General features: G+C 36.4%; 1 protein-coding gene across 1 annotated transcript in view; it reads right to left on the bottom strand.

The window, feature by feature from the left end:
* HERC1 (HECT and RLD domain containing E3 ubiquitin protein ligase family member 1) overlaps positions 1-14724 on the bottom strand; it is a 75620-nt gene that overhangs the window by 36497 nt on the left and 24399 nt on the right. Inside the window, exons 25-36 of the mRNA XM_054387952.1 lie at positions 8327-8598; positions 7807-8022; positions 7602-7722; positions 6833-7070; positions 5697-5887; positions 4576-4731; positions 4263-4369; positions 3914-4024; positions 3638-3814; positions 2492-2731; positions 2182-2265; positions 601-1121 (exon numbers count right to left, since the gene is read on the bottom strand). Of these exons, the coding sequence (XP_054243927.1) occupies positions 601-1121; positions 2182-2265; positions 2492-2731; positions 3638-3814; positions 3914-4024; positions 4263-4369; positions 4576-4731; positions 5697-5887; positions 6833-7070; positions 7602-7722; positions 7807-8022; positions 8327-8598 (2434 nt within the window). The remainder of the gene's footprint in view (positions 1-600; positions 1122-2181; positions 2266-2491; positions 2732-3637; positions 3815-3913; positions 4025-4262; positions 4370-4575; positions 4732-5696; positions 5888-6832; positions 7071-7601; positions 7723-7806; positions 8023-8326; positions 8599-14724) is intronic.

Raw genomic sequence — 14724 nt, 5'->3', positions numbered from 1 at the left:
AATTTGAATACTATCATCCAGTCCACCATTAAGAAGAGACAATCTTCCCATATCCTGCACTTAACCACTCCACAAGCACCACAGAGCAATTTCCAGTCCTTTAAGGAGGGAATGACAATGCAGCAAAGACAGCTGTTCTCAACTCTGATTAACCAAATTAGGTCTCTCTTCAGAACCAGGTTCATGGCTTAAAAGTGTACAATAACCCCCAGTAAACATCTGCATTCCTTAAAGACAGATCCCAGAAGCTGTAGGAGATTAAGACAGCAATCATGTTTTAGTTAGCCAATACACACCAGTTCACAAAAAAGCAATTCTCATTCCAAATCCAGGAAAAGTGGAAATCTGGTCACATCCCAATTCTGAAAGACCCTAAGAAGTCTAATGATACTTATCAATTCAAAATGATCAAATTTGGTTTTAATATAACAGGTATTTTATTACTAGCCTAAAAATTTAACTCACATTTATTTTAAAGAGCCAGATTTTGAAGTCTAAGCTTACAATGATCAATCGGCATGACTCTAATGTAAAATGCTTCTTTAGATTTTCAAGCACAAAACACCCCTATACTTTGAAAGGTGTAGGAAAAGAGCATACCTGATAGTAATCTCTGCTTCATCCCACTGGACCTTGGCAGATGTACTGCCTTCCTTCACTACTCCAAGCAAGGTGGCATGACGTCCAGTTTGCTTGTGTACACATCGACCTCCAACTCTAAGACCAGCATCAACTCCACCAATTACTGCCAGAACAGGCCATACTTCCACACAGAGCATCTTTAACTGCAGTTCTGAAAGGTCAGCCAGGCCATGCCTACTGTGTTTGCTTTTCTCCTCCTCTTTGTTTTCTTTCTCTTCTCTCACCTCATTCTCTTCTCTACTTTGAACTGAGCGACTTTTCTTCAGCTTTTGGCCTGTTTCTTTCATATATGTTTTGATTTTATTCAGTCTTTCCATCATTTTTTTATTTATGCAGTGTGTCCAACGGTCTGTGCGATGAAGGATACGGATGAGTTGGATGGTGGCTTCTGCCAGCACTGCAGCAACAGGACTACAGATGGGGTCACCGGGTAGCAAATCTCTTGGTGTGCCGCGCATCTGCATGTCACAGATTTTCACCTAAGTGTTTACAGAGAACGGTTTGAAAGTTACCTGCTCAACTTGAAGAAGCTCGTATTATAAATATGAGAGTCTTCTGATAAATAAAAAAAAATTACCACCATTGCCTTTTTCTGTACAGGATTCTCTAGGAAATCCACCTTAACAGTGATTACAACCTGCATCCTTTCACACTTAAGGACACTGAAATTACAACAGTTTATGATTTCTCATGTAAGATTACCTGGAATTTCCTTCTCCCTTGTTTCTGAGGAATGCAGTTTTGTGTGTAGTCTGTTAATCAATTCTAAATAAATTTACACTAAATTGCACAAAACATGGATTTATGACAAGTTTAGCTAGCATCCAAGTAATTTAGTGCTATGTATGTCATCAAACAAAACGAACAGTGACATTCTCAGGCTGTGTTAGCTACCACCCTCACCCCACGAAAACCCACAACATCCAAAATGTGGACAGAAAGGAGAACAGAAGGGAATGGATAAACTTAGGACCTCTTTTTAAAAGGGTTAACCCCAGTAAGATAGCTAAGACCCACACAGGCACTCCATCGCTTCCCCCAGCAGATGAGGATGAGAATCAGAAGGGCAAAAGTGAGACAACTTGTGGGTTGGGATAAAGTAAGTTTCATAAATAAAAGAAGGAGGGAAAAAGGGCAAAATAAAGCAAAACAAACAAGTTATACAAAATTCAGTCACTCACCACTAGATGACTGATGCCCACAGAGTCCCCAAAAACAAAACTCCCTAGCAAACTTGCCTCCACTTCTATGGTTGTATATGATGTTGTATCATATGGAACATCACTTTGGTCACTTTTAATGAGCTGACTGGCTGCATCCCCTCTCAGCCTCTTCTTCACCCTCAACCTACTTACCGGATGAGATAGAGTGAGAAACCAAGAAAAGTCTTGATGCTCTCACTGTGCAACAATAAACTAAAACACTACATTATCAACACTCTTCTGGTCAAAAATCCAGAACAGAGCACCACAGACTGTGGACTACTGACTTCATCCCAGCCCAAATCAGTACACTTATGCAGATGAACATTTAAGTTACCTTCTCTCCTGGATTACTGCTGTAGAACATTACACAAGGGTATAACTCTGCTGCATCCACATCTTCAAAGGCTAGTTTTGGCTCCTAGGTAAAAAAAAAAACCAAAAACAAACACAAAAGAAAACCCCTCAAACTTAGAATACTTCAAAAGCAAAACCACAAAATGTGATAAAGTTATACCTGTGTTATAATCCTTGTAAGTACTGAAACTGTCACGTCTTAACTATCATGCTTAGCTTTACATAAAACATTTATACCAAAATACCATTGAAAAAAAACGCCAAAAAAAAAAAAAAAGAATGCTAAATACCTCTCCATTTTTACCAAAGGAAATAGTCCTTGCTTCCATATCTAATACACATGTGATAAAATCTCCTTGGGTGAAGCTGGACAGAGTCAAAGTCTGTTCTCCGTTGTGATAAAGGTTACCACTATAGGCTCTATACAGCCACATATCAGAGGTAGTGCGATGGTTAAAATCATGCACTGGCCAGCGAGAAACTCCCACACATGTGCCTTCATTGCCTCGATTCTCCTTCACAATGTAGAACTAGCAGGCAAAACAAACAGGGATAAGAGGTAAGAATATAGATTTTTAACACAGTAAAGCAATGAAAAGCTACCTTACATATATTTATGTACACTTTTAACTATTTTACTCAGATATAAATAAAACACCAGATAAATCACGCTTTACCTCTAAGACGACAGCTTCAGATGTAAGATCAGTCACTAACAAGTCATTTAAATTTAACTTAGTAGTATCTGAAAAAACTCTATGCATATACACAAAGAAGTTGTTCGGGTTTTTCCTGGACTCAAACACATACAGAAGCTGGGTTATGAGTGCTAAAATTACTATTACTGAAATAAATGAGCTTTACTGTTAATATTCAGAGTGAGTGATTCACATTGATTCAATTCAAAAGAGAAGTGTTATGCTCAGAGATGGTACTAACCACGACCATAACTGTGTATATATCTATATTCCTAAGAAAAAAAAAAAAAATCACTCCAGATGATGTATTAACAGCTGGTCTTGTCAGTCAGCCAGGCTGATGTGTTTTTTTCCAAGAAAACAAAATGTTTTTCTAAAGAAACAAATTCATAGTACACATATTTCAGTAGGTAACTTCTGCAAGACAATGCACATTTGTGCTGGCTATGGGTCCTGGAGTCATTACTATCACCGCTACAAATGCACAACAAATATTCACAGTCTTCGGTCTATGCACTGAAATACCCAAACATCAGTGCTCAAAAGCAGGCATAAACTCCTCAATCACAGAATGCTTTAGGTTGGAAAAGACCTTTAAGATTGAGTCCAACCACAGAATGCCAAAATGTCATTTACTCAAGATAAATGAGTAAACATAGGTAGCTGTTGTTTACAAATCATAGCATTTTTCCAAAACACACTGAGAAAGGTTAAGAAATACACTTGTATGATACCTACCTTCCACTGGTAACACCCAGAAGTAACTCCAGTGGATGCTAAACCATATCCTTTACCTCCACTTCCATGAGTCAGAATCTGTCCATTCTCCACTATACAGCACTGAGCTTTCTCAGGATCAAAGGACACTTCCTGTATAGGAAGATTCTCATCTTCATCTTCAGATTCTCCTTGTTTCTAACAGAAACAGGACAAAGGATTTCTGGCAAATGTAACTCAGTTGCATTCAGTCAAATTAAGTAAAAAAAAAAAAAAATTAAGTAAAAGCATTATTACCTGTAGCTTCATTTCTTGCTCTTTCTCCTTTATCTGAATTGCATGTTTAGCCTGAGCTATTGGAGTCTCCCACATGCAGTCAGACAGAAGTGAGAATAATCGTTCAACAACCTGGAGCGTTAAAATAATTCAGATCATTTTAAATCCAAGATGAGGACAACAAATAATATTACATGGGTTTGCTTTGCTTTGTAGGTTTAAATGTCAGAATATTCACTGCTCTTTAGATAAGCAAATACTTACACTGAGCTTCAATTGATTTGGATTCTAGACAAACCTATGAAACATTTCAAAGTTGAACGAGATTTTTTGAAGAAAGGTGTAAAAGCTTATAACAAAATATAAAGACCTGAGCCATTTGATCATCTTCAACGCCAGATTCACAAGCAGGTAATACAGCTTCTAGTACATGAAGTGCAAGTAGTCTAGTCCTCAAGTTGCCAACCAAGGGAATGCCTAAAGATGGAACAGTATGTTAATAATCTGAAAGTGACTTTTGCATCAGGCACAGGCATGATGCCAGCTGCATGCACAGCTCTCCAAATTGTAACTAGTGTACATCTACTGAAGTTACTTTTACATAACTCATGTTTTAAAAGGATTTGGTTTTAGGAACTGAACTACAGAAATGCAAGTAACCGTTGAGCACACTTTGATTGTACCTGAGCAACACTTCTGAGAAGCAATGTTAAGAAGTACTTCTGTCCACTTCGGAGATGCCATTTTTGACTGAATTGCTTTTGAAGATACAACTCTACGTAAGAAAACAAGAAAGTCTCCCAAGTGCAGTTCTGCTGCATGTTGCTTTCGGAGGGCAGCTAGAAGTTAACATGAAAAGTTTTAATTTACAACCTCATTAGCAGTCCTTCTTACTGGTAACAAACTGTTCTGCAAGTAAAAACACAATGATCAGTTATTACCTGATGGCTAACTGTTAGCCCCAGATGCTAATAAGTGCCCACAAAGATAGTCTCACTTCTGCTCCTCAGTGATACAGGAGAAGAAAATAAGATGAAAAGCTTGTAGGTCGTAACTTGGGCAGTGAGATCACTCACCACCATCATGGGCAAAACAGACTCAACATAGGGAAGATAAATGTATTTTTCATCAGCAATAAATTAGAGTACAACAAAATTAAAACACTTTCCCTCCAACCACTCCTTCTTCCCAGGCTTGACTTGATTCCAATTCTTCTACTTCCCCACCTTGGAGTGGAGGCCAGAGATCAGGAATGGGAGGGGACTGTAGTCACTCCATATTAAAATATTCAGTAATAATGTGCAGATTATGTGAAAATATTCATATTGCAGAAAATATTTTCTTGCTGATTTTTAAATGACAGGGTAGGATTAACTTCTTCCTCTCCTCTCAGACTGCGAAACTATGTAATGTAAAGCAAACCCAACAATTTCCTGAACTGTTAGACTTATTTGCAGTTTGAAATTTAGATCACTGAATTCCCATAACCACATTTATGAAAAACACTACTATAAACTATTTTCCAAGGAAAATAGTTATTTCCTACTAATTCCAAACCACATGGATTAATTCTTATTCTCCACCTGCTCCTACCTTTAAACTGTTCTACCTATCAAGTCTATATAAATTTGAATTGAGCACAAAATTATTTCATGGCTTTATTTAATCTAATTTACAGAGTTAAGAATGTTCCCCAAATAATCAAAATACAGTAGTGTGGGTGGGAGCCTCAGCATTTAGTGATTGCTTTTATTATGTTTTCTGAATTTTCAGAATTGAAACAGAAATTATGCAAGGTAAGTACCTCTGAAGTCTCTCTTCTCCTCTCCATTTGAATCCACCTTTCTTGTTTCTACTTCATCTTCTTCACCTTCCCTTTCTCCAAAGGAAGCTATAAGCATCACACCAGCTTGCGATAGCAAGTTCTTCAGCTGACTGCATAATAAATCCAGCAAAGACTGGACTACCTTTGGGCTCAGTTTGTCAGCATAGGTTCTAAATGCACACAAAAAAAGGTAAAAATAAGAGCACCTGAGAGCTGATACAAGGAACACCACCACAGAGATACAACTATAAAATCTAAGTAACGACTGGGACTAATACAGAACTAACGGTTGCAGCAGGTTACGCTTCCTCATCATCCATCACATGCTTGATAGATTATTCTTAACTGAACCTTAAGAAACTTCAAAATCGTCCAATCTTTGGGCTTTACTAAGGGTAGAATAACAGCTTAGTCAACTAAACATAATCCCACTGCAACTTCCAAAGGCAGCATGTTGCTTTTATAGGTTTGGCGTGGGGTTTTTGGTGTGGGGTTATTGGGGAGTTTCTTCTCAAGTAACTGACTTAGGCAGGTAAATGCAGTGTGTTGTATAGACACTGAAATGAAGATGCATGTAGTCAATAATAAATAATATTCCTGCTTCAAATAGAAAATTCTTTCACTATTGCTTTTTTCTTTCCTCAGTTACATTAAGTATTTAAGCACTGACAGTATTCTGGATGCTGCTCCTTGGTCTAGCAGAGCCAGTATTCCTCAAAAAATTATATTCTGAAAAGTAGCACAGTGTACTGCTCTGAAGAAATCCTGCCACGTTACTGGTATTGTTTTTACACAAATGACTTTCACACAGCAACTGAAAAAGAGCTGAACTGGAAAAACAGGGAACACTAAAATACAATCTATGAAGTTGTAACTATTCTGATCCAAATGCCTAGAAATTACATGAAACTTCTTACAAATTGGAAATAATTTACCAGTCTTATGTGCATCTTTCTTATTGATTATGTGACTAATCTTCCCTCTCCCACTTGTATGCTTCAGAAAAACACTTATTTTCCTAAAGAAAGTTGTCACAAAAGAAAAGTTACTTTGAAATGGTGCTAAAAAGCTTAACAATGAAATTTTCTGAAAGCAAGGGAGCATTCAATACTTACCCTGTTGTGATAGCAAGGATCTGAAGTAGTCTTGTACTGGCAACTTTCAAAGCTGTGCTGAGCTGAGAAATACCAGTTTTGGGCAGCAGCTGCAGTGGTTGTCCTAACATGGTGTCTGTGCCACACAACTGTGATAGCACATTTAGCAGACCAGTGGAAATGGCCAAGGAGACATCAATAGGCTGATAGTGTACGCTTAGAGCAAAGACTGTCACTAACAGAAGACGCTGTTGTGCTTCTAAGATTAAAATAAAGGTTTTTTTAATTAATAAGCTGCTTAGAGCAAGAATACAAAGGCAGAAGAAAAGCAGGTTTTTAAAATAAAATTTGATTATTTAAATTACTAAGGAAAACATTAGCCTTCTCTACACTACAACATGATCTTTTCATGCCTTGTTTTTTGGTTTGGTGTTTAAAGAAAGTTCACTTGAACAAAGGAAAAAAGAAATGGGTGTTTTTACTCCCTCCACAAAACTGCTTATCCCTAAAACAGCCTTAAAATAACTGAAACACTGAAGACTTGGGTGATTGCAGAGGACTGTGGTGTTTGGAATAGAAAGGCTGACAATATTTAAAAAAAAAAAATCTTAAAAACGTCTAACACTTCAAATAAATTAAGATAGAAATAAGTTAAAAGATGCTATTTCATAGGAAAAGAGGTCAGGCTTAGTGAATTCTTCTCTGTAATGCCAAAGACTACTTTGTTAAATGTATGAGCTGCTGTACTGTATATTAGAGGACGCATTTTGCAAATATGTTTTTCACTTACCTATGTGGTGCTTATTAGCTTGCAGAGCTCTTTCTAATGTAGCAGATAATTGCTGGTAAATTTTGTGCACAGCCACCTGGATTTCAATTTGTATACTTCTCTTAGCTGCTCTGATACCATCCTGTGTCAACAAATAAATATTATAAGGACTAATGCATTTTCATCACTCAGTTATTGAAACAGCAGAAACTCTTCAAGTACATACCTGGTAGTGATGCAATCTTACACTCTCTCCTTTGGCACTTGCATGTCCTACAGTGCCCAAACCAAAACAGCCAGCAAGAAACTGTAGTCTAACAGAAGTAAGCAATGAAGAAGACTGAAATCCTGGTACTTGACGACTTCCCATTAATGGCACACTGCCTTTTTCTTCCATCCCCGATAGAAGCACTAAAATCTGATGAAGTGCTTCCAGTCGAAGCTAAAATTAAAGAAGGCAAACGACAGTATTAATGAGAAAATATCCTTAGAAATTACAATTAGATCTTCAAATGTAAGCCAGAACAAATGAGGTAACTGTTTTCTTATTGACATTTTCTTTTTTTTAAAGTTTCATTTTAGAGTTTATTTACATAAAATATTTTAACAGGAACTGGGAACTTTAATAGAAAAGACAGGTGAAATGTCCTGAACAGACAGAATTTGGAAGATGTTTCCATAAAAAAAAAATCACACAATGAGCATAAGATATGAAGAGTAAGAATAGGTGTTAAACTGAAACTAACCTCAGCCCTCAGCTGCTGCTGCTCCATTGCAATTACTGATGCCTGTGGACTGGTGGACATACTTTCCTCTGGTTCTTTAAATCCTGGTGAGTTTCCCACATCTCCACTTACAAAGCTGACAACATTTTCAATCAAAGCATGAACTCCCAGGGATCTTGAGAGATCAAAATCAGACTCAACAAATGAGTAGGAGGATGTGTATAACCAGTCTCTGCTGTATTTCAGTCGAGCCCATGAGTCACTGAAAGGTTCCATTTGACCATGTAGTGCTCCTAAAGATATACACAATGAAGTCTCATAAACTGCAGTTCACCAGGCACATTTTGACAGCAGGTAAAGATTAATCTGCAGCAATTCATACAGGTGGAAAATGGATATTCATGTTGATTATACCATGCATGAAGCAACTCAGAGCAAAACACTTGATTTAAATTTGCAGCCACTTCCCTAAAGGAAAGGCTGTATTTCTTTTCATTACGTTAAGCAGTATTGCAACACGCTGCCAAGTTTAAAAAAAAAAAAAAAAAAAAAAAAAAGAAGCCACTCAAACTGCTCGGCTCAGCTTAAAGCTAGAACACTGAATATAAAAATTAATGTTTTGCAGCTAAATGATGAAATAGTAAAGAAAAGATCTGCTATGACAGAAATAATGTACTTCAGATATTTACCTTAAGATCTAAACACATAACCAAATCTTAAAAAAAAAATTTAATGAAGCCACTATATATTATATAGTTTTGGAAAAGCACAATGTTATTTTCGATGAAATATTTACAAAATTCATGGCTGCAGATGGGAAAACATTTTTTTAGACTAAGAGAACTTTTACACTCTCATGATTCAAGATAGAGACATGTCTATTAAATACTGTCTACAGTATTTAAATATTAGATCTGTGTTTTTGTCATCTGGCAATTTCATAAGTCTATTTTGAAGTATTTCCTATTACTTCGGCATGTCATTAGACTACCTGAGACTTCACCATCACTAATAAACAGACTTCTTCAAAGGAGTATCAGTCATCAATTTGCAGCACTGGAACTACTTAGTCATCACCATGTATTTGACCTCATTTCCAAAAAAGTTTTCCTACAGCTTCATCCCTGGCGCAAATGAGTGGCATATCTCTAAAGTCATACCTTCATCAGCAGTTAACTGATCTGTGTCAATTAAATATACTTATCAACACAGAAGACATTATTTTATTATTTCTGTAAATGCAGTTAGCCAACCTGAAGCTCTGCAGGGAACTTTACATGTCTGTAGACCTCTGTGGAAACCTAATTAAAGTTTACATTCACCTCAATATTTTAGTTTGAATTATCTTAATCTACAAAGATTTTTTAACTAATAATCTCTCGTGCATGATAAGTTACACGTATCATTTTGAGAATCATAACCCATTCCTAATGCCCATACATATATTAACACTTCAGTTTTTAACATCTATCTGCAGGGTACTGGTCTCGAACTTAAGTAAATTTAGCCATCTTCAGGACAATGTCACAACAGTTCATACGAACTCATCTGTTGAAAGCTTTCTTTTATCAGTGAGGTTGAGTTGCAATGAAAAGAAGCTGTATGCTAGTTTCAGGAACTTCTTTAAAACACTGCCTTCCTCCAGCAGCTCTGTAAGGGGCTGCTCAAAGGAACAAGGAAAGACAGACATTAGGTTTTGTACTTCAGACAACTCTCCTAGCAACGATTCTAACACCAAGCTTTCCCTGACTTCAAGGCAAAATGCTATTATCCTGCCAACTAATCTGCACCTGCAGGTCACAATTAGCACTTTCACACAACTTAAAAATTCAAAATACTGTGAAATTTTGCTTATCCTCTGTAACTTAGGTAGCTAATCACTTAGTTGCCAAAAAATTTAATTGCCAGGGCAATGAATTATGAACACCTGCCCACTTCTTTTTCTGTAAATAGTGTTCAAGTGCATTTATATTGTATTCCTCACTCTTGCAGTCTTCAGAACAAAACATCACAATCCTTAGATTACATTAAATATCTGACAAAATGACAAGCACACAAATTTATTTTGGATAATGCAGAGATTAAATTTACTTTTCAAAGTGCAATCCTATTTTCTAGTTTCTGATGATTTAACTGCAATATTACCCAGTTAAGAGAACAAACTATTTTGTCACGCTTACTACAAAAGAACTTGAAGATATTTCGTTAGTCTATTTGACAATATTTAAAATAAAGACAGATACCACCTTATCTTAATTCTTATAGTTCTTGGTTTAAAGTCCTCTATTAAAAACTAAGTTATATGCTGAAGTGGCAGATAACAAACGTAAGAGAAATAGGACAGAGTAAAATAAAAGGCTGCTTAAATATTTTTTCATCTAGGAAGGTGAGGAGAGCCCAAGGGAGAGGATAAATGAAGTCTCAGATTACCCACAGGAAGCAGATCTAAATCATTACCAAGTACACGAAAGGTTGCCTGCATAACAACTCTTTCCAAAGCCTTCATAAGCCCTACAGCTTTTCAGCAGCAGGAGAGCTTAAAGCATCCCAAAGAGACATTAGCTTCCTAGCCTGTACTTGTCCTACACTGTGCTACTATATGGTACAGCACAGCATCGAAGGATTAGTAAAGAAACAAAAAGCAATTTCAGTGTCTTAAATCATAAGATAAAGGAGATCTTTTAATGATCTGTTAGGTTCTTTAACAGAACATCAGAAGAAAATTTAGTTTTGGTAGGTAAGAAAACTTAAGAAAAAAACCCCAATATTGTACTTCAATAAAAACCTAAACTATTTGGTATTTTGAAAAAGCTAATTATTTTAGTATTAAATGCAAGAATGTTTAAATGTAACGACAATTTAAAACTACGAGGTCCAAGAATTATGAGAGATTAAACGTAAAACAAAAAGCTGTAACAAAGTACAGTTTAAAAACTATGTCGTCAGAAACCAAAGTATTACATTTCAGAATTAAACACATGTAAGAATTAAGGCACATGAATCTAAAACAAAGTAATATTTTTCCCTTGAAAATGTTAAATATCAGAAAAAGAATCAAAAGTATGATTGTACATTAGCACTTAGCTTGATTCTCTGTAATCTTAATTACACAGAATTGATTGCATCTTAGCACTTCTATAAGCTTCTACAATCACATGAATTTTTGCATGTAAGAATAAGCTTTAAGCTTACAGTAGAAAAAAAAATTGTCCTTATAAGCCAGCTTCTAATGAGTTTTCTAAATGAATGTGGCACAGCTGCAATAACAATTCATAAAACATAAAATAGGTAGGGAAGCTATAGAGACAAAAAAATAAACATGCCATCAGTTACTTGCTTGAAGCTCTTCTTTTTTCTGGGGCTCAACTGGCCAAAAAGGAGAAAATACACTACACCACACAAGAATCAGAAGAAAAAGCAGACATTTGACACAGAAGGTAACATTCACAACATCTCTTCCTGATACTGTTCTGACTTAAATGATCACCTTCATCTCATCTCAATCAACACAACAATATATGAAGCTGCAACATTTGGGGAAAAAATATTTACTCTTGGTTTGATTTACTATAGCCTAGGGAACAGACTTTTAAGTTCTCTACCTTCTTTTCAAAAACAAACAAACAAACAAACAAAACCACAACAACCCTTCAACACAGATATACACATACAGCAAGACATGCTTATATCCCTTACTCAAACACCATAGTTCAGTTTCTTAACGCAGAACTCTATTATTACAGATATACAAACTTCAATTTAATTTGGATTTCATGTAAGTTGCTGCCTTTTCCAGAGTTGCTCGATTGTGTTAGTAAAGAACTACAGTACACACAAGCACACTGAAATTCAATGAATTAAGACTTCTGTGAAGTAAGAAACCCCAGGACTGGAGAACTCTCAATTATCGCTCTGCAGCTATGTTTATGATTGCACTGCTCCCCTAATGCAGTATGCAATATCCTACATGCACTGTACACTGCACAAAATAGGTGTGACTAAATTGAAAACAATTAGGCAACAACAAAAAAAATCCAAATGTCTTAGACATGAGGGGAAAAATAATAGCATGCTCATCATTCTTTATTGCAAAAGTATTGAAAAAGACCTTTTCTGCAGGAATGGAATGAAAAGCTTACTAATGCAGAAATAACTAAACAATAGCAAGGAAAGGATCCTCAGGATGAAGTAAGAACCCCACAGTCATATTTCTGACTAGAAGGACATTAAAGATTGGACTAAGATGTTAATTGAAGAAAAAAAGAATGTTTTCCTTCCATATTCAACTCCAAGATCACAGGAACTTGAACTATTAGTAGTCTTTCAAATGCTTGTTTTCTATATTGCAACTGGTTTTAGGGCTATGCCTTTAAAATTTTTCACAGATCTTGAGCAGAAAGTAGTAAGAATGTAAATAAATCACTATTGGGTGTAAAAAGGAAAATAATGATTATTCTAAACAATTCCATTGTAAGGATAGCTCCCTTAAGATTTAGTTTTCAAAACAGTATTTGGTTCTGTTGTGGCAGTCCAGCAGGGTGTTTCAGCACTTCTTGCTTCCTTCACTGGGGATATAACCACCTGCGTACTGACCTTGGCTAAGTTCTAACGACGTCTCTGCTTCTTCTCTCTCTTTCTTCCCTTTCAACAAGGGGCAAGGGAGGGAGGCAGAAAGCCAGCTTTCCTGGCTTTGGCCAAGAAGGTTGTGTGCTGTTTTTGTTAATTGTAAATATCAGTAAATATTGTAAATACTGTATATTTGTTTATATTCATTGCATTCCATTGCAGACTGCAGTTTTGCTTGTAAATATAGCACCATTTGCTTCCAAACTGAGCTAGTCTGGTGAAGTTAATGTTGGGAGGGGAATTTCAACCCGCCACAGTAAGAACAACTTTCATACCATAAAAATTGGACTATAACCAATAATGAGATTCAATTACTCCAGAAATGTGATCTGAATTTTGAGTAATGTAATAAACAGAAATTCTAAAATACGCCATCCACTCCAGAGGGAATTACTTTCTTGCCTGTTAAAGAACCGCTCACTGATAATCTATACATAGTACATTATTTTGTAGCTTATGGAGACACACTTAAGAGAGCAAATATTTTTAAGGAATTGTTGCAAACTGCAGTAAGATATTATTCCAAAAACTGCATGTAAGAGGAAACATGATTGCGTCTTTTGAATAATATACTTCAATTGAAAGAAACCAGAAGCGGTTCCTATGATTCTACTCCACTTGTTCTTTCCCACTGCCAATTCTACGTTCAATCTAACAAAAATCTGAGTACAGCTGTAAGTCCCTTAAAGGAACAATGGTTTCTGCTGTTTTGTAAAGAGACAAGAAAAAACAGGAGGCTTTACTGTACATCAGATGCAATTCCAGAAGTGATTCCTATGTATACTTCCAGTGTAGAGCACAACTCTGCTCTACACTAAAACAGACATCTTCTCTAGCATCTATACAGCATAAACATTTCCTTCCTTTCCTCCCTCAGTTCAAAGGGACATAAAACCTTCCACATTTTTCACTCAAAAGCAGATCATATGTGGAAATTGCAGGAGCACAAGGTACAAACACAAAAGAACATGTCCAAAAAAGCCCTAATAAAAAAAATACACTGCTTGTTTCTCACTGTCTCTGTTTAGTCCGTATCCAGGGCTAACTATAACCATTCTCTATCACTCAATGACCCCTCCCGAGCAGAGAAGGGGGAGCAGGAAAAGCTGAGGAGATCCAGAAGTTGAAATGAGAACAGATGTAATGAAATAGCAAAATTGGTATTATCACTAATGCCAATATATATTATACAAAACTATAGTCAGCACAGTGAATGTACAGTGGTGATGATAAAAGGGGTCTCTCCAGGGATGAAAAACAAGCAGGAAGAGAAGGAAGACAAGGAGCCCTCATTCTCCATAGACCTTCCCCTTTACGATGAGTGTGATGTTCATGACATGGGATATACCCCTTAAGCCAGATCAGGGGCAGCTGCCCTGGCTTTCGTCTCTCTACATTATCCTGACTGAAGTGGGACCTTTTAGTATCTATGCGAACAAACATCCTTTTCTTCCTCCATCACCTTGGGTGCTTGCCCACAAACAAGCAGCAACAACAAGCAGTACAAAGGCAAAAAATCTGATCTATATTCAAGCAATGGAAGAAGCAGTTGCTTGATTCCTTAAAAGTTCTCCACCAATTTTTCTTCTTGAAGTCACAAGTGAAAATAGAATGAAAATTCTCAATTCACTCTATCCCACAGAAATCCTCACTTCCCTCAAAAAAGCACTGCAATTCTAGAAACTAGAATAAATAGCTATAAACTAATGAGTACTATAACTAGCCACAAAGCAACAGAACTCTGTACAACAAACGTTATTTTAAATGCTCAGTGTTAGCATCCCGATTGCCAT

Source organism: Indicator indicator, chromosome 16 (genome assembly GCF_027791375.1).
Source record: "Indicator indicator isolate 239-I01 chromosome 16, UM_Iind_1.1, whole genome shotgun sequence".
Lineage (NCBI taxonomy): Eukaryota > Metazoa > Chordata > Aves > Piciformes > Indicatoridae > Indicator > Indicator indicator.
This window is presented reverse-complemented; position numbering and strand designations above follow the sequence as displayed.